At 36.6% G+C, this 19732-nt stretch overlaps 1 protein-coding gene across 1 annotated transcript in view; it reads left to right on the forward strand.

Annotated features, from left to right (window-relative positions):
- Positions 1–19732, forward strand: part of LOC145663682 (uncharacterized) — a 221096-nt gene that overhangs the window by 128288 nt on the left and 73076 nt on the right. The window contains exon 3 of the mRNA XM_081729778.1: positions 12558–12651. Within this exon, the coding sequence (XP_081585904.1) occupies positions 12558–12651 (94 nt within the window). The remainder of the gene's footprint in view (positions 1–12557; positions 12652–19732) is intronic.

Here is a 19732-nt window from a genome sequence, read left to right on the forward strand (position 1 = left end):
TGCACTGTGCGGGCCGTCGTGAAAAAGGCGGTGTCATCAGCAAACTGGAATATGCTTATGTTCTGTGGGACAACAAGGTCGGCAACATACAGTAAGTATAAGAGAGGAGACAGTGACGAACCTAACTGCAAAGACATCACCTTCAAAGTATATAACAAGTAACTAATAATTGTCAGTGAGAATTTTAGTTTTGGAGTTTATTATTTGCCACGAGCAAAGCTTTAGGTAGTATCTTTGACATGTTAGCAAAGTAACAAATAACGCAACATATTCTGCTGTAATCGGTCCCGAAAATAATTTTGTAAACCTATGAACTGCCTGACTGTAGTTACATCAGTACAATGCTGCCACCTGTTTATCTTGTATCCTAGCTCAGTGGAAGTTATGGAGGTTTTACAATCATTCAGCTGTTATTCGTCGAAAAGTCTCTATAACACCGCCTGGAGGAAAAACGACACCTACTAAAAATGGAGGTTACTTTCTGTTGATGAGAATGAGGGTAAAAGAATGAAAGTAAAAGTATACACTTGTACGGTATTATGGACGTCTCATACACACGTGCAGTAGCCGTGCAAATACCCATGTGCACACAACGGCTTAAGCACCGGTAATTAAATGTGCTTCATCCACGAAAACGCACATCTGCACATGCACGGCACAAGTATGGGTTATGTACATGCGCTGCATCCACACAAAAGCACATGTATACATAACGGCTACAGCACGGGTTATATAAATATGTGCTTCATCCATGCAAATGCACATGTGCACATAACGGCTTAAGCACGGGTTATATAAATGTGTGCCTCATCCATGCAAATGCACATGTGCACATAACGGCTTAAGTACGGGTTCTGTACGTGCGCTGCATCCACGCAAATGCACATGTGTACATAACGGCTTAAGCACGGGTTACGTACGTGCGCTGCATCCACACAAATGCACATGTGTATATAACGGCTACAGCACGGGTTATATAAATGTGTACTTCATCCATGCAAATGCACATGTGCATGTAACGGCTTAGGCACGGGTTATGTAAATGTGTACGTTATCCATGCAAATGCACATGTTCACATGCATGACTTAGTCACTGGTTATGTACGTGTGCATAACCCACGTAAATGCACATGTGCACATACACGGGTATGTATGTGTGCTTCATCGACGCAAATTCACGTGTACGGCTTATGCACGGGTTATGTATGTGTTCATCATCCACACAAATGCACATGTGCAAATGTACGGCTTATGCATGGATAGTACACATCTGTCGTACACGTACGTGTTGTCTGGGAAATATTGGTATGCAGTAATTTATTTATAAATATTAACAATGTAAAATTCGATAACACAAAGGAGTTGGAGAACTTATCCGTACTAAGGGTATTTCCCCTTAGGTTGCAAATATAACTGAACGGGAATAGAACTCAAGACCTCTGAAGCAGAACTCCAGTAATCTAACCATCTGACCACAGGCTACAGGATTGATGTTCGATATTTTCATAATGTTTCATTGCCCGCTTTTTTTTTTTGAATCAAAAGAGGAAAATATTTTACTGGGAATTTTCTAGAGGAGGAAGACCACTTGACTTAAATGTGACACTTCCCAAGTGTAACACTCCCGATTTTGATAAAATTTAGCAGGTAGATACTACACATGAACGGATACGAGTTTTTTGTACTTTCTGTGGAGCAACGGTTTTAGGGGGCAGAAGCCCCCACCCAAAATGTTGAAAGTTGACGTTCGGAAGTCAAGAAGAAGTGGACCGAATTGAGTGAAATTGTGCACAGATATTATGGACGTAAAATGAGGGAATGCGTATTTCGTATTTTCCTGGAAAAAGCGGTTGGGTGGAGCATGGACCCCTCCAAATCTTTGGTCACGAAATATCAAAAGTGCTAATGACAGCATTTCAGAAGTGCCTAAAGGACATGAAGAATTGCAACGAAATTTTGTGTAGTGACAATACGCAAAAAATAAATACGTGTTTTTTATTTTATGCCAAGAAACGGTTTTAGGGAGCAAAAGCCCCCACCTAAAATTTTGAAAGTTGACGGCTGAAAGGCAAGAAGAAGTGGACCGAAGTCAATGAAACTGTGCACAGATATTGTAGACGTGAAATGAGGGAGGGTTCGTATTTTCCTTTTAAAAAGAATTGGGCGGGCCACAGACTTTCTAAACTGTTGATTACGAAATATTAAAGTACATTTCTGAGGAGGCCTTGGCCCCAATACTGTTTTGGGGGCCAAGGCCCCTCAGAAAAAAGTAAATTTTATCGTAGTAGCGCAGCAAGGAATGGACCGAAGGAAATGAAATTGTTTGTAGGTATTGTATGTGTTCAATAAGGCCTGTCGTGTTTCTCAAGTGTCCGCATCCGATTTGCTTCAAATTTTGCACATCAACAGTAAATAGGAAATAAATCGACACATCTTTCTGTTTATGCGGAAAAACATTGTAAGGGTTCAAGACGTCTCCCGAAATACTATAAAATACGCTATACTGTTGGTGCTTACTGTTGATATGCCAAATTTGAAGAAATCGGATAGGGACACTTGCTGAACACGAAAGACTTTATTTTACATATATAATATCTACATACAATTTCATTCGCTTCGGTCCACTCTTTCCGCCACCTAACCCTTCGGTCCACTCAACAATTTTATTATTATTATTATTATTAGGAAAATTGGAATCACTTATTCCCTCATCTTATGTCTACAATATCTGTACACAATTTCATTCACTACGGTCCACTTCTTCTTACCTTTCGGACGCCAACTTTCAAACTTTTGGGTGGGGGCTTTTGCCCCCTAAAACCGTTGTTCCACAAAGTAAGAAAGCAGCACGTATTCGTTTATTTGTAGTATCTACTTGCTAAATTTTATCAAAATCGGAGTGTTACACTTGGGAAGTGTTACATGTAAGTCAATTGGTCTTCCTTCTCTAGAAAATTCCCAGTAAAATATCTTCTTCTATAATAAACCATATGCGCTTTCACATTCTGAAACCGCATTTACTTTCAGATTCAAACTCAGATGTCTCGCACCAAAGACGAGGATGCTAATAATTAAAAAACAAAATCATTCGATATATTTGCTCCTTGGCCTTATATCTGCTTTGAAACTTCTACACCTGTATATCCTTTTATTACAACACATTGAAAATACAATTTTAAAGATACCTCCCGAAGCCCGATTCAAACCAACAACAGTCATAGCGTGTGTTCTTTATCCGAAACCTTGTATCAGTACGGTTATATCACGATACGAGTTGACTTGATTTTGAGTTTAACGCTCCTTTCTCCAGGAGGCTATTCATAAGAAGTGAAAAAATTAGAAAACCTGACTATCACTGATTGTTGGTAATGCGATTTTAATCCATATTGGGAATAGGAATTCTGTATTTGGAAACATTTGTAAATTAACAAAATTGTGATTTACACTTTCAACTTTTTATGGAGAACACAGGCATTCTATATGTGTGTATGTCTTAATAGTCCTGGAACGATCAACTATCTCGCGAAATATACAGATCAGGAAAACAAAAACTACACGTGTTAAATATTTGGAGAAGCTATCCAATGATACCAAACGCAACCCCTATCCCTACCTCCTTCGGAGGTACGGGAATAACTAAAATTTTAAATGTGAACCCACATTTCTTATTGCACATTTGGATTCTGCAGGAAAAAAATGATAAATGATTTGACCCAGAATGTAGACAGGCCCTTCATGGATGGCGCTTGAATCGAAACACAAGAAAGCGAGCAAGAAAATGTTTTGAAAATATCGATTATCAGTCCCGTACTCTGTGGTCAGATGGTTATCGTACTGGAGTCCTACTTCAGAGGTCTTGAGTTCTATTCCCGCACAAGGCAATCTCTTTATTTGTTTTCCAAATAAAAATTTTATACATTTTAGCTTCCATTAATACTTTATTCAAGTTACACACAATACAAATTTCGATAACTGTTTTGCAAACTAGCTTTATAAAGGGGTACTTAGTAATAGGGTTATTATGATTAGGGGTCATAGGGCTATTTACAACAAAACCTAACCATATTTGTTGCAATTTGTATTTTCTTGCAAATTAATAAATTACGTATAAATACATTACTTTTATCGAAGTTAAAATGTATGAACTTATTATTTGAGAAAAACAGTACACATAAAATTGTTACTTTGGGCGCGAATTGAAATTAGGATCTCTGATTCCGCAGGCCAATAAGCTAATCGTATGACCACATAGCACGGGCCTGCCAACCCACATTTTCAAAGTGATTTGGTTCCCCTCCTTTGCTTCTGTAAGTGCTTATTCACGTGTTGTGCATAGCGCCTCCCCGAAAAAATCCCAAATACGCCACTGTATATTGATATCAGCAGATATATTATGGTTGCCACAGTCATTGTGTAAAAAATATTCTTGGAGCTTCGTGCTTTATCAGTGGACAGTGTGCGAATTACAAGACGGATAAAGGGAAATTCCCTTTGGTAATGCTGGATGTATGCTATAACCAGGAGCATCATTTCAAACGACAGTTGCATGGGAAACTATAACATTTGTAGCCAAGGACAGTCACTTAGGGGAGCAAGCGAGGACCCCCTCCCTACAAGAGTTTGAGGAACACTTATACTTTAATCAATTGTCTACTACAAAACATGGAAGTCTTATGTCGGTGGTGCTCTTGCCACCCTGAAGCAAGGTCTCAAATTATGCCTCTGGTTGTAGCATATATCCAGTATTACCAAAGGGGATTCCCCCTCACATTCCTTGTAATTCGTACTGGAAACAGATATGGATACGAAGCGCCAAGACCAGTTTTTACACATCGACTGTGGTAACCATAATATATCTAGTGACATCAATAAACAGTGGCGATTTTGTTTCGTGGAGGGGCCATGCACAACACGTGAATTAGCACTTACGTTTTTCATTTTGGGTGCCGACAAATTTTAATATAATTGTGTATATAGGAAATTTATTTCGAGGGGCTTCAGCCCGATAGCCACCCCCCTAAGTACGCCACTGTCAATATATTTGCGGATACAACTGATTTGAACATTTTTATTGTTGTATGCATTATAAACATATGGTGAATAAATATTTTACTTGTAGTTACAAATGGCTACTTTATCAGTTACAACAAGAAAAATGACTCAAGCGGGACCTTTTGCGCGTAAGATATAGATATTCCTCACTCTTCCCCTTGATAACTTAACGCGTTCTATCATTTATGCGGAGAGTCAGAACCTTAAGACGGGTTTTCTGGCTATTGCAGTTTGTAATATTGTAATATTTAAAATGTGCACTCCTACCTCGTGAAAGGTAGCACGGAACTTCATTTAGCAAAGTCTGCTTTTCCCTTGTCAATAACTTGTGCTCCTACTCGGTTATACACGTTCTACAGTTATTTCCAGTAACCTTGAACGACAGGGACACGAACACAGACACATAAAGAACATTTAAAATTCCAAAAGTTCTACTACCGAAATCGAACCCGGGACCTCGTACCCCACAGACGCACATGCTAGCCGCTAAACCACACAGGGAAGTTATAAGGCCAGCGCGTTTTAGTAGTTCTACTGGAAATGCTCTCGAGATATGCACTTGTAATACATTGAGTATTTATTCAAGAAAGGAAAAGCATTTTACATCGAATCCTTGTTCTTGTTTCGTTTTTGTGTTTATTCTTTGTATGTTTCGTATAGCGCATGAAATAAGAAATACATTTTTCGCTACGATGTCCAGAAATACTCTTTTAACTGATCATAAAACAGAAATCTGTCGGTGAAGTAATATGGGGTAATATGTGGTATTCTATTTTTATACCGAGCTCCTTCGTGGCTAAGCGGTTACCGTACGCACCTTTGACGTAAGAGAGCTGGTTCGATTCCTGGTGTGAGCTCATGTGGTTCGGATTCCACGCTAATCAGTAGGTAAACGTCTCATATAGCCTCGTTGCTGAAAGGAACGTTAAACTCGATATGAACTCAACGTTGGTTTTATACTATCAATAGAAGCAATGGGTAGACGATACTATCCTGCTAAAACCATGCACTTATTTCTTTGGCACATATTACAAAGCATCGGACTATTTGCGACATTAATTATAAAAGCTTTAAGAAAAAGAAGCTTTATGAACATTAAGTCGCTTCAAGCGTTCAAATCGCTTTATAAAAATCCAGATTATGAATTTAAAAAAAATTTTACATTGTAAGTAAAAATACAAGCATATATTGTTTTTTTATCTCTCTCACATACTCTCTCTCTCTCTTTCCCCCTGTCTCTCTCTCTCTCACACAGTATCTCTCTTTCTCTACATATACACTTGTATATTGCAGTAGGTATCAGCAACATAAATAATTTTCATTTTTGACGTGTGGTTTAAGGTTGGAATTCAAACCAGAAATCTGTTCCCATTAAAACAATGTTAACGTTCCTCATTTTAGCGCCTTCGTATATAAATGATGGACATTGTGAATAAATGTGACTGAGGATAAATGTGACGAAACGAGTTGATTATATTATTTTGAGCACGTTTAAACAGAACTTTATATTTAAGGTAATGGGTCCATATATTAGAAAAACCTTGCTGCACCGCAGTGGTCGAGCGCCTTGACCACTGAACCAACGATTCATCATCATCATAGGTATTCTGCCTTTATTGGCAGGTCACTTGCCGCAGGTGAGAAGCTTCCATGCTCCACGGTCCTCCGCTAACCTTTTCGTCTTCGCGTATGATCTTTCTGTTTTAATATCATCCATTAATTGCAGTCTCCTTCGCTCCCTCCCTCTCTTTCCCGCCACCATATCCTCTATGACGTCCCTCATGAAACAGTCTCTCCTTAGGCAATGTCCCAACCAGTTTCTCTTTCTCTTCCTAATAATATCTAAAAGTGTTCTTTTCTCACCCACCATTTCTAACACTCTCTCATTCGTTTTCTGCTCGACCCAACTAATTCTTTCCATTCTTCTCCACACCCACATTTCGAAGGCTTCCAGTCGATTTTCGTCACCTTTACGTAATGTCCACGTTTCCGCCCCATACAGTACAACACTCCACACGAAGCATTTTATGAGTCTTTTTCTCAACTCTTTCTTCAAGGTCCCACAAAACAGACTTTTCTTCCTCCTAAAGGCTTCTTTCGCCATTCCTATCCTTGCTTTTATTTCACGTTCGCATTTCATGTCATTACTAAGAATACTACCGAGGTATCGAAAACTATTCACTTGTTCTATTTTCTCCCCTCCTACTTTTATATTTGACACAGACCCCTTCGTTCCAATCACCATGGCTTTTGTCTTTCTAACATTTATTTTCATCCCATATTCTTCAAAGCCCTTTCTCATTTTATTGATTTTCTTTTCAGATTCTGCAAGAAGCGCCATATCGTCTGCAAATCTTATGCATCTAATCATTCTACCTCCTACCGAAATGCCATCATCATCATGTAGGCTCTTCTTCACTATCTCTTCTAGATAGACATTAAATAGTGTTGGCGAGAGGCAGCATCCTTGTCGAACTCTCCTTCCAATTGCACTCTCTTCCGTCAGTTCTTCCCCTATCCTAACACTTACTTGTTGGTTCATGTATAAGTTTCTTATGAGTCTTCTATCTTTCCATTCCAACCCTTTCTTTGTTAGAACTCCCAATAACAATTCCCAATTCACGCGGTCAAAAGCCTTTTCTAGATCAATAAATACAACATACACCTCTTTCCCTTTTTCTATAAATCTTTCAGCGATCGCCCTTAATAATCCAATAGCATCTCTTGTGCCCTTGCCTCTTCTGAACACCTTTATTTGTTCTTCGAACCAACGATTACTACACGTTAATTGATTCGTTTTTGGTCTGTTTACTTGTATAATATACGCGCAGTATTTGATTCAAAAGAAAGGATTTTTGTATTTTGTTTTTTTTTAAATCTGCAATGTTGATAATTTAATGAATACAATGATATAATGCCCTGCGAGTCCTCAATTGCATATTCCTGTGTTTTGCCAATCTATTTGACTATAAAGAAGCTACTGTTTTGAGCGACAAGAAAGGGATCTTTATTTAGGTGAGCCAGAATAAGTAACGCTTTAGGTGAATGGTTAGCGTGGAGATTTCCTAATTTTGCAGTCAGGGTTCGATTCGTGTCCTCCTCCTTTACACTTTTCCTATGTTTCATTTACAAGGCTGAGCTCCAGTTGCTACTAAACGAAGATAATCTCCAGTGGAGAAATTCCGGGATGATGTAATCCTGAAAATAAAGAAAGACAAATGAATGGAGAAAACGAGTTAGAGATTTAATTCTGTTAATGGTTCTATATTTGATATTATCCGTTAATTTCGTGCATTTTTAAATTCTTGTTAATTGGCAGTATATTCTCCCCTTTTCTCCTTGTGTTTCAATGTGTAAATTTTCACAAATACTATACAAATCAGGAACCTACAGTTATATTTGCAACCTAAGGGGAAATCCACTTAGTACGGATAAGTTCTCCAATTCGTTTGAGTGTTATCGAATTTTGCATTGTTAATATTTACAAATAAAATAGTTCATACCAATATTTAGCATTCTCAAAAGTCATTTAACGAATAATGAAATCGGATAAGTTCTTCTTTCGAAGTAGTATTACGTATCGATCACTGGCGCCGGAACCAAGGAGCTCAGGCCCTGTTAGACCCCAAAAATTTTCATTGGAGGCTGGGCTCTTCCCCCGAATGATCGTTCCATATTTTAATTGTTTTGCAGGTAGGACTACTGTTACTAGTTTCAAAACTCAGGGCAAGGTTTTGTGTTTACTTATAAAAATGACCTACTACATATACCGTATAATCTACCCATATATTATTTGATACTCATATATGTATAGTAATAATCATCTATACAGTAAATTCAAATATTATAGTAATTTGAAGTAGGTTAACTTGTTTATAATCCCTCATTTGATATAATTATAAGATTATTTAAGTCCCCTGACTGTTATCTTTCAATCGGTGCCTCTGGTGTCCGTATATTTTTTTCTGGTATTGTGCTGTTTACTGTGGGTACAAGTATCCAAAGACTCCCTTTTGTCATTTCGTCAGCCAGCGTTTGGCTCCAGTTCTGCACAAGAACACTCTTTACAATCTGTGCTTTTAACAGTTGGGGTCAACTTCAGCCTGCTGTGCTAGCTACTGCCATGCGTAATTAATCTTGGAGCAGGCGTTAATTGGGTTGCCTATCTCACGGACTTTGTACATCAAGAATTTCTGTGACCCACTGTACAACGATGTTATCAATCACCCTATATATCACCTATAAATGGTGTTTGCCCTCATTTAAAACATCTTTACATGTGTTCTTAACTTATTTATATTTTCTGTCTTTTCATTATGGGAAAATAAACATTTTTGTTAAAGAAATAAGGAATTATTTCATCACGTGTGGAAATACTGCACAGAAATAGAGTTGAAAAATTTAAATCAACCTGAGTATCAACTATAAGTGGGTTTTAACACTATGAAAGACATCTCTACTTGTTTCAAAATTTTGTGATCCTTAACGCACGGTTGTATGAAGTGACCGGTGTATCTAGAAGTGATCATGACAGTGCAGGAGAGCTCAAGGGAGAAGGGTGAGAATTGTTCTTAAAATATTGGGGAAAACATAAGCTTTTATCTCGGAAACAAAACCTTTATTGACTGGCGTGAGATGAAATTCAGTGGTGCCATTCGGAGCATCAGCATTCGAATCAAAGTTCACTTTCCTACAAACTTACCTCGGTATACGGTTATTTTTCGAAGTAAACCTAACAATATTTGTACCGTTGGAAAGATTTAATGCACTACAAATTCAATTCGGGATGTTCTTTCCATATCTCAACTCATTGGGAAGATACAGAGCAAAAAAGAAAATATTAAGGACAAAATATGTCAGTTTTTAATGTTTAAGTTAAATTTTCCGAAAACCCGTTGGGTCTATCCAAAGTATGAATAGACAAAATCGTAAAGCACACCTTAGAGATAAAGCCGGTAAATGTAATTCATTAATATCTTGATTAGTTTCGGAGATATGGCGTTTTATTTGAAACGCTCACTTTTTAGCTTCAGTAGCGGGGCGGGGGGGGGGGGGGTGTACTTGGGTACCTGCTCGCATCAAGTGACCGGCGGTCTAGAAATGATCAGGATAGTGGACTTGATGATTTAGAACCACCGATTGCTTTTACTCTTTCGGGTTGATCCAACTCCTTATTTTGAAGACTTTTCCAGATTCTGCCTCTCGACCAAAAGCCGTATTCAATGTATCGTTCTGATCCTCTAGACAATAGAGAGATCAGAGTTTATGCGCATAGATTACAATAATGACGACAATCTACGGCTATATACATATATTACTGTTGCAACGTAAGGAAGGTCATGGAAAACAAGTACAATTGTTTAAGAATTCTTTTAAAAGACGTCTTTGTATTTAATATGAGTATTTAAGTATTAATAGTCTTCTATGTATGTATGTCTATATATATATATATATATATATATATATATATATATATATATCAGGGGCGGATCCAGGATCGACTTCTGGGGGGGGCGGTAGGTTGTCATACTGCTACTTTTAAGGGCTCCAAACTTTGGGATGGGTTTTATTTTTATATATAAAATAAGAAAGTTTCCTCTTCTGGGGGGGCGATCGCCCCGATCGCCCCCCTCTGGATCCGCCCCTGATATATATATATATATATATATATATATATATATATATATGTGTGTGTGTGTGTGTATATATATATATATATATATATATATATATATATATATATATATATTATGCATGGTTAAATAATAATACTACTCGCATTGATATATGTATGTATAATGTATTCTTGTTGTTTGTGTTAATATTAAATTTCATATATGGTGTAATTATCTCCTAATCTCAGTTTATAATTATAAACGATTAGAAGCCCGCAATAAGCTTACTTACTTTCATTAGGTCAACCAGTTTTCTTTTAAAATTTCTCACTAAATCTCCAATCGAAGTCATGACTCATTTCAATCATTCCATGTATTCTAGATCATTCCACTTAGTTTCTAAATTTCACTCAACTTAAATCATATGTAATTAAATTCAGATTCCATAAAATTATACTACTCTAAATTTATAATTTTTGGTAATGTCACTAATCACAAAGTATCAGCTGATGAACGTTAATCATATGTTTATCATCCCATATCACGTGAATAAGTATTGTCAAATGTAAGATTGAAAATTAACCATTTTTGTATTGTACATGATTATGAAAGCTCATTATGTAAGGATAAACAAACATAAATTTCACCTAGGACTGGGTATGAGAAACAATTCCATTACTTTGTTTATGTGTGTCAGATTACTTATAAAAATTCATTCAAACTATAGAAGAAAACAAAAATGTAATTTACTCAAATTAATTTTGATGCTAAGGCCTTATGCCTTAATTCTCATCTTTGTTATCATAAATTTGGGATTCAGTTTTAATTTTCGTCACGCTTGATTTTTTAAAACTTTTTTCTTTGTTTTTACTCATTAAAACTTTTATTATACTGTTAACCCAAATTCGGGAACTTTTTCCAAAACAAATTCATGACTTTCAATCAAAATTTTAAATTCAGGATATTTGTTTACTTGAATTTTTTTTAAACTCCAATTTTCATGTAAAGTGAAAATCAGTCTAGCTCGTCCCTACAAACCAAAAATTAGAGCAAAATTCTTTTTCAGCATTGCAGCATGTGAATATACGGATACAATACACGAATAAAATAAACCTTCGCTTGCTGTCATGGTTTTGAAAGGGGGATCTTATTTAACTAAAGCTCAGGAATACCGCGGGGAGATAAGATTTTCATTACCATGAAATCAGTCGTTATTTATTTATTTTTTTTAAAAAGCATTTTTTAATTTTAAGAGGTTCGTGGGTTCGAAACCCAAATATGTCACAGTATCCTTCGAAGTCCAATACTTCTATGCGAATCCTATTTTTTTCACGTCATATCCAGATCGCAAACAGTGGCATATTGGATCATAAACAGGCCCGCAACCAGCCACAGGTTTAGGGGGCATGAATAAGTTAGGGGGGCTAAGTCATTAAAAATTCTATTGCAAATATCTAAATTGTGTTTTTTGTATTAATGATGGCATTTTGTATTGAGGTCTGGGCAAACACGAAAACTTTAGGGGGCCGGCCCCCTAGCCCCCCGTCTAGTTGCGGGCCTGGTCATAAATCATTTTAGTTCGAAGAACGGTGACTTCAACGATGGTGCTAACAAAGATAAACTTTAGTTCCCGGAATCTGATCCATACTCATACTCGAACACAATTTTTTATTATTAACAATAATTAAAACTTTATGACTATCCCTCGTATAGCAGTAAGGGGAAAATACTTCTGCTGACTGCAAAAATCAAGCGTATCCTGAAAGGTTATGTGATTGAGTGATTAACCCCCTTCCTCTTGATTAAACTCTCCGAACGCCACTTAGCGTAGTGAGTGAAGTGTATGAAGACAAACTGTATTTTGTGATGTTTCCTTCATTTTCATTGCAGATATATTCCATTGTCCTTCTTGTAGGGAGTATATTGACTGAGGTGAAAACTGGAGACAAAAAGGAAGAGAAGGAAAGTCGTTTACTGGATAAAGGTAAGGATACTGACATGTAACTTAATCGAATAGAGAATACGCTAAATAACGTATTCTCTATGAATTACATGTGAGATTCACTCTAAAGATGCTCGCCCAAGCCGTTGTTACTGGTACACAATTTGCGGTTAATTAAGAAGGGCTAACGTTTATAATAATTAGCATATCGAAACTTTTGTGTATTATTTAGAAATGAGAAGGGATTTCAGATGTAATGTTTACTTTATTAGAGGTCATTTCAATTTTTCGTCCTTCATTTGATTTTTTAAAAAAATAAATCAAGAGGACACTGAACTTATCTGATCTTGACCAAACTTGGCACACAGGTAAACCTTGGCTTTTTAGTACAGATATAGAATATTTTCCTGTGCAGGCCTTTGGTTCCCGAGCAATAGAAATCAAATTTGGTGTCCGCACTTCTTCAAATTTTCGAAAGCAAATTTACTAGTTCCTATTTAGAAAACCAATTACGGGGGAAATACAAGGTTCCAAACCTGTCAAACGTTAATTTAATGTTATTGCAGTGTCTGCTTATAATAAAACTTTAAAACTTTGTTAGTCAGTTGAGGACAACTATTTTCTGCTCAATTTAATCACTTGAGAAACTCATATGTTGAGTCACCAATAGGAATAGCATCAAGACGAGACGAGACTATATCAAGAAAATTCAAGAAATCTTTTTAAAGAAAAAGCTAGTAGCCTCTAACTCTCTCTGGAGAATTTTCCAAGCTTGAGACTATAGATCGGGCAAGTAGAGTCATATATGACGAGGATTACATTATTTTGTAAAGAAGTATAGGATACCCAACACAGAATCCCGAATACTACAAATATTGGATACGTAGAGATGATGAGGGCAAAAGAGAACATCTTTTTATCCTTTATACTGGTTAGGAACTTTTTCTAAAAATATTAATACATAGTTTGTTACACATTCCATATCTTTAAAATGTTCTAACTCTAACTCGTTCTATATTTCTGTGACATCTTGATAGTTTAACCAATTCTCTGGTTTAATATGAAGGTTCTCCTCTTTCCCTAATCCTGCACTGTCAGCTAGAATTCGTGTTCCTACTCGCCTTCAGTCTGAAGATTTTACTCACTGTTTTAAAGGAAAGTCGATACCATTACTTACAGGAGCAGCTAGAGTAAAACAAGAATATTTTTTTAAACTTGTCTTTCCCTGGAGAATTCCTGATATGTTTGCCAAGAAGACAAGTCGAAAAAATCTCTTCCAATAGAAACAAACAGACTTTCTGAGAACAGTCATAATTTTGACTACACTTCGTCGAGACGAAACGGTCTGAACGGTCCTGCTTTTGACTGGATAGTCTGGCTTTTGGAGGTCCTGTCCCTTGTCCGGCTTAATAGTCGAGCCGGACGTCCATTTGTCCTGATTTTCAGTTGTCTCTTTATAAATGTTTAACTTTCCATTATTCTGACGTTCGATGGCTCCAGTCTCAGACATTTCAGAATTTGCAAATTATTATCAGTACATTTTTGTAAGTTGTAAAGTAAGAAAGGTTTAGAGAACCAAAATTTGTTAGGAAAACGATTAGATTGGCAACCCTAACCGGGCAATATCAATTGAAAAGGTTCTTTTTAATCAAAACTCGATAGAGCACAAAACATCTTTCTTACAGGAATTGCATTTTTGTTATTGTTGTACATAACTTGTACCGAGTTCTGAGAAAACGTTCATGCTTTAGTATTCTATACACACTGCACATTTCGGAAATTGCCAATTCTGATTTCACAGCACGATTGGTAGCATAAAAAGCATACCTATCCCACATATACCTCCGTGTCTCAAAATTTGTTCTATCAAGTTTTCGAAAAATGGTTCTCAATTATAAATATTCGTCTGCTTCATAATCCTTCAATTGTTCTAGAAAAGAAGTGTGACCGTGTCATATGCACCTTGGACCGCGTGGGAGTTAACAGCGAAAGATCTGCAGAAAGTGATTCGAAGTTCTGCCTTTCTGTTGTTAAGGCAGTGATACGTAGGTGTACATTGTATTTTCACTTGGAATGTTCTTTTTTTATTAAGAATATGTCGAAGTGAAAATAGTGTTTTCTAGTGTGTGGGAAGAATTTCGGAGCGTGAAAAAAGTACAAAAGGTTTCAATTATGAATTTTGTACATATTGCAGAAGAGGTATACAATAGATGTGTCGAACGGCAGGAAATATGACATTAGCAAACACAGAAAAAAAAAGAACATAAAGCCAATGCGAGAGATGCGATTTCAAGTTCAAATTTACATTTTTTTCTCTAGTAGTTCGTCGTCTACTCATAATGATAATGTGATTGTATCGGAGTTGACATTGGTTTAACAATCTGTGAAACATCATCACTTTTATAGAAACATTGATTTCACTCTTAAACTTAACCGTGTTTCATTTCAGCGATTCGGAAATAGTAAATGATGTTACATGAGGTACAACTAAAACCAAGTCGCTTTGTGATAATGAAATAGCACCTTTCTCAGTATCAGTGTATACGGATTATTTGAAAGACAAGGGATTCATTTCTCTATGAGCACAGACGCATCAAACCATTTATCAGCGAAGTGTTCCATTAGTTTTGCGATATTTTCATTTCGAAGAAGGAATCCAATATTGTCTGCTAGACTTTTATGAAGATTCGCATAACACGTCTGAAGCTATTGCAACAAACATTATAGAAAGAGTAACTGATTCTGTCTTAAATCTTGAGAACCAGATGTAAACTACGGTTTATGATAATGTTAATGTAAACTACGGAATCCGAAACAACCTACCAAAAATTAAAAGAAATAAATCCAAACATAGTGGCAGCTAATTGTTACGCTCACCGGCTCACGTTTTGCATAATGCTGATCGTTTGCAACGTCAAAACTCAACGTTGAGGTGGAAACGGTTTTCTGAAAGTGTATGTATTTTAGTATTTTAGTATTCATGTTGTAAGAGTTGAACAGTTGGAAATTTGACTTTGTGCATGTCGACTACCAAAAAGATTTTACGTCATGTAGTCACACATTGGTTGTCTTTACTACCTGCAGTAGATCGGATAACGATATGGTGAAAGGCTTTGAGCAGTTACTTTCTGTCACTTGGGGAAGAACAATATTCAACTGTGTTATGGAACTTTTTGGGGGACGAAGATAACAAAAGTGAAATAGCTTACACTTTCAAACGTGTTTTTCTGCTTTGTTATTGTCACAACTTGACGGATTTAGAAGCGTGGCCATAGATTTTCTGATGTAGGTTGTACTGACATTTGACCAGTTGCCCGTTTGCACAGGGTTATCGTAGAGAGTGGAGATTTTTTCTATCTTCTTTTATTTAACAATAGCTTTCATGCAATATGCTACTTGACCCCCGGTTCCATTTGCAAATTTTGAGTTGGACCCCGCCTGGGACCCTGCGAGTGACCCGGGACACAAATTTTTCATTCAAAAGGTGCTGTTCTCCCCACACTAATTTGATATGTATTCGCTGAGTTTCCTTACCTGACCGTTTCCGAAAAACCTGACCCGGAATCTGACTTTGTAATATATAGTATGGAGCTCAATTTCTAACTTTTCACGCTTATATCTCCGCAACGGTTGCGATCGAGGATGTAACCCTTTTCGTGTTATGTTCTTTTGGGACAAGATATCTAACGGTCATAGTCTCGACTCGAAGTCAGAGTTACACTTGGATAGGTCCCCTCGTTAGACTTGAAATAAAAATACAGCTTGTTAAAGATGATTGCATTTGCCTTTGAATTTCATATGTGGATAACAATACAGGGCTTTCCAGATAGAGGAGGGGTAGGGGCAGATTTTATTAAACAAGACCGTACATATGATATGTTTGAACTGTAGGCAATTTGTGCTTACGGGCTAAACTCAGTCCTCTGAAGTCAGTCGACAAATGATTCTATATTACAGACATAAAGATAACAAACACAAGGCTCCCACGTTTCAAAATTATATTTTGTGTGAGAAGAGTTAATAGAGTTAATTCTTTGTTACCTGAGACCTAGAGTCTGAAAGAAATTCAGAGGGAGTTCAAGGGGAATTCTTGTATTCGTAAATAAAAGTTGTGAATTTATTTTGTGTTGAAGCAATGATACTTACGCTTACATTACCCATACGCTGATGTTTTATCAGTACTTTTATTCCACATTTACCAAAAGGCTGGATTTCGATAATAATCCTTAAAGAAAGATGCACTGTAATCAGATTTTACAAGTCAATCCCGAAAGGCAAGCTATCCAATTCCATAGCCCATTAAAGAAAATGAAGGAAAAATTCTTTCTCACCTCCTTTTCCCCCCAAAGGGTTTACATTTATCAAAAAAATGAAATGAATTTTTTTAAGTTCAACTTCCCATGATTATGCTCTTTATGCTAGAGGAGGCAGATGATTAATGAAAGTGAAGGATTGTAAAATTAATTTTCGGGCTCTCACTGAGATTTCAACCCAAAACCACGCACAGCAAAGGCACATGTGCTAGCCAATAGAAGAGCGGTGAGGACTTCCACAATTCTCGAGTGGAAACGTATCGGAATTCTTCCTTGGCTAAAACTCGAGAAAATAATTTATTTGTCAACCGATAAACATACACTTAAAACAAACACAAGCATCATAAGCCTTAATATGATCTAAACTTACAGTTACAAGGTATTCCAAAGTCTCTAAGCTATCAATCCTAAATTAATCTTTTAGTCATTGACATTCCTGCGTTTTACAGGCTGCTCCTGTTTTATAATGAAATCAAATAAAACGTAATCATTTTTTATACACACTTACGTGCTATGTTTTTCTTAAATTGTTAATTTCCATGCATATGTCATTATCGACAATACACCTGCATTACTGCAAGAATAGTGAACCATTCCTGCATTCCATATTAACTATATAGTTTATGGCGTTTTTTATTAAGCGTAAACAGATCAGGATACATATACATGTAAACTGCAACTTTTAAAACTCGTTCGATACGCTGCACAGTGGCGCTCTTCACTCCCCTGTCCCACCGCGCTTATCTAGAAATTAATGTAAAGACAATAGCAGCGCCATCCGCCAAAAATGCACTAATATCCTGGTCAGGCAATAGTTCCTTGTGATAAAACAAAGCGCGAATCTGATTTTCTTATTTTTTTTTATAAACGTGCTCGTCAATTCATTCGCGAACGGTATAATTTCAGTGAAACAAGTTTACATACAGATTGCTTTCACTTCGAAATCCCGACTGTTCTTTTGAAGATTTTTTTTAAAAATTCTGTTGAGGTGTGTAACATTTTGTATTAAATCCATTGACGTGGATGGACTTTACGAAGAATTCAAGGTGTTTCAAGAAGTAACAGCCTCAGATATATTGAAGAACTGTGCAACTGTTGAAGGAAAGTATTTAAAACTTTTCGAACGCGGGAAAACACCAAGCGAAAAGGTTTTGAAAATCTGTAGAAAGTCGATTCATATATTCTTTCCATATAAAGTAATAATGCATACTGCGAAAGGGTATCTTCATTAATGAATGCTACTTGGACGAAAGAACGCAACCAACTTAATATCGCCACAGTTAAATACGAGCTTCAAAGTTGTTTCAATTTTGAAGGAAAAAGTGAGAATGGAACGTGCTGTGACACATTTAAAGAATTCTTGCAGAGCAAACGTCTACTGAAAGTCACTCGAGGAGCAGAGAAATATCAATAAGAATTTTAACACGTAAATGTATAGCTATTTATAAATGTAGCATTCCTAGCTTGCTTGAGCCGAACATGCCTAAACGCAATTAATGAATTGAATTGTCATACGAGGGGAAAAGCTGTACAAATGCATAAAGTCCGGATTTCTAAGTCAACGTGTCCAGTTTTTTAATCATTACCTTCTGCCCACCCTAGCCTCAACACTTATCTCATGGGTAACTCTAATTCCTGAAATCGTGGGGGAAATGTCGAGAAGCTGATGCCTTTTGTATTTACTTCACAAAATTAGTCTTTAGATATGTTGGCAAAAATAATTAAAATATATTAAATTCCTATTAAAAATTGTGTTGTTTTAAACACTATCGATGCACCATGTGCTCAGATATGACATTTATCTTCCTTTCTAACTTGTATGCCTATGACAGCAGCCATCCAAAGTCATCATTCCAACATCTTACATATAACGTAATAACGCAACGAAAATTGAGGAGAGGTAACTTCAATAATCCTTTTGTCGATTTTCGAGACGAAAGACTTTTGATACTGGGCTTGCTTTTGGTCCTTCTCAAATTACGAATGTAGGTATCGTCAAGGCTAAGGCTCGACACATTGTGTCTTAATATCGTCTCGAATTGTACATGCATGTCTTGAAATGTTATACCATCTCTAGTCTCCAGATAGCCCACAGAGCATAGAAAGTGCCATGCAGTTGATATTTACCTGTCACAACAACATTTTAGGTACCATATTTCAAGAAAATATCTGCTCACGTTAAGTTGGTTTGCATCCAGACCCATAACTGTGAAAACATTCACAATCACTCTAACCTCAATCATTTCACGGATTCAAGTTGTTTTATATAAATCATTAGGACGTAAAATCGAATGTGATTTATTCGAAAAATACTTTTATACATTGCAAGAGCTGTAACCTCCAAATATTCACCTCAAACTCATCTTCGTATCGGAATAAACAAAAGCGGGTGTGGAGCAGTAAACTGCTTTACACGAAAGTCAAATGTGAATTCGTGATTGTAAAGGAAATAGTCGAGCGGTTGGCCCGTCCCGCTGGTCTAGTGGCTATCACATGTGCCTTTGGTGTACCGATTCCCGGTGGGAGAGCCTTTGGAATTATTGGAATATCGAGGTAAAAATAAGTAAAATTAAGTAAAAACCTAGTAATTAGTAGTTAAGAAAGTTAGTGAGGTACGTTCGGTGAATCAGTTAAGTTTAAAAAAAAAGCAGTCTGGGTCAATAGTCTCACATTCAGATGTTTGTGTTCAAATCAAGTTCGAAGTTATTTGAATTTATGATCCAAGTCACATCCGGAGACAGCGAACATTTCTATGAATAACTCTTTGGTTAGAATTGCAAATCTAAAATTCACAGATAAAAACAAAATAT

The sequence above is a fragment of the Thermobia domestica genome, chromosome 11, assembly GCF_964235325.1.
Source record: "Thermobia domestica chromosome 11, izTheDome1.hap1.1, whole genome shotgun sequence".
NCBI classification, from domain to species: domain Eukaryota; kingdom Metazoa; phylum Arthropoda; class Insecta; order Zygentoma; family Lepismatidae; genus Thermobia; species Thermobia domestica.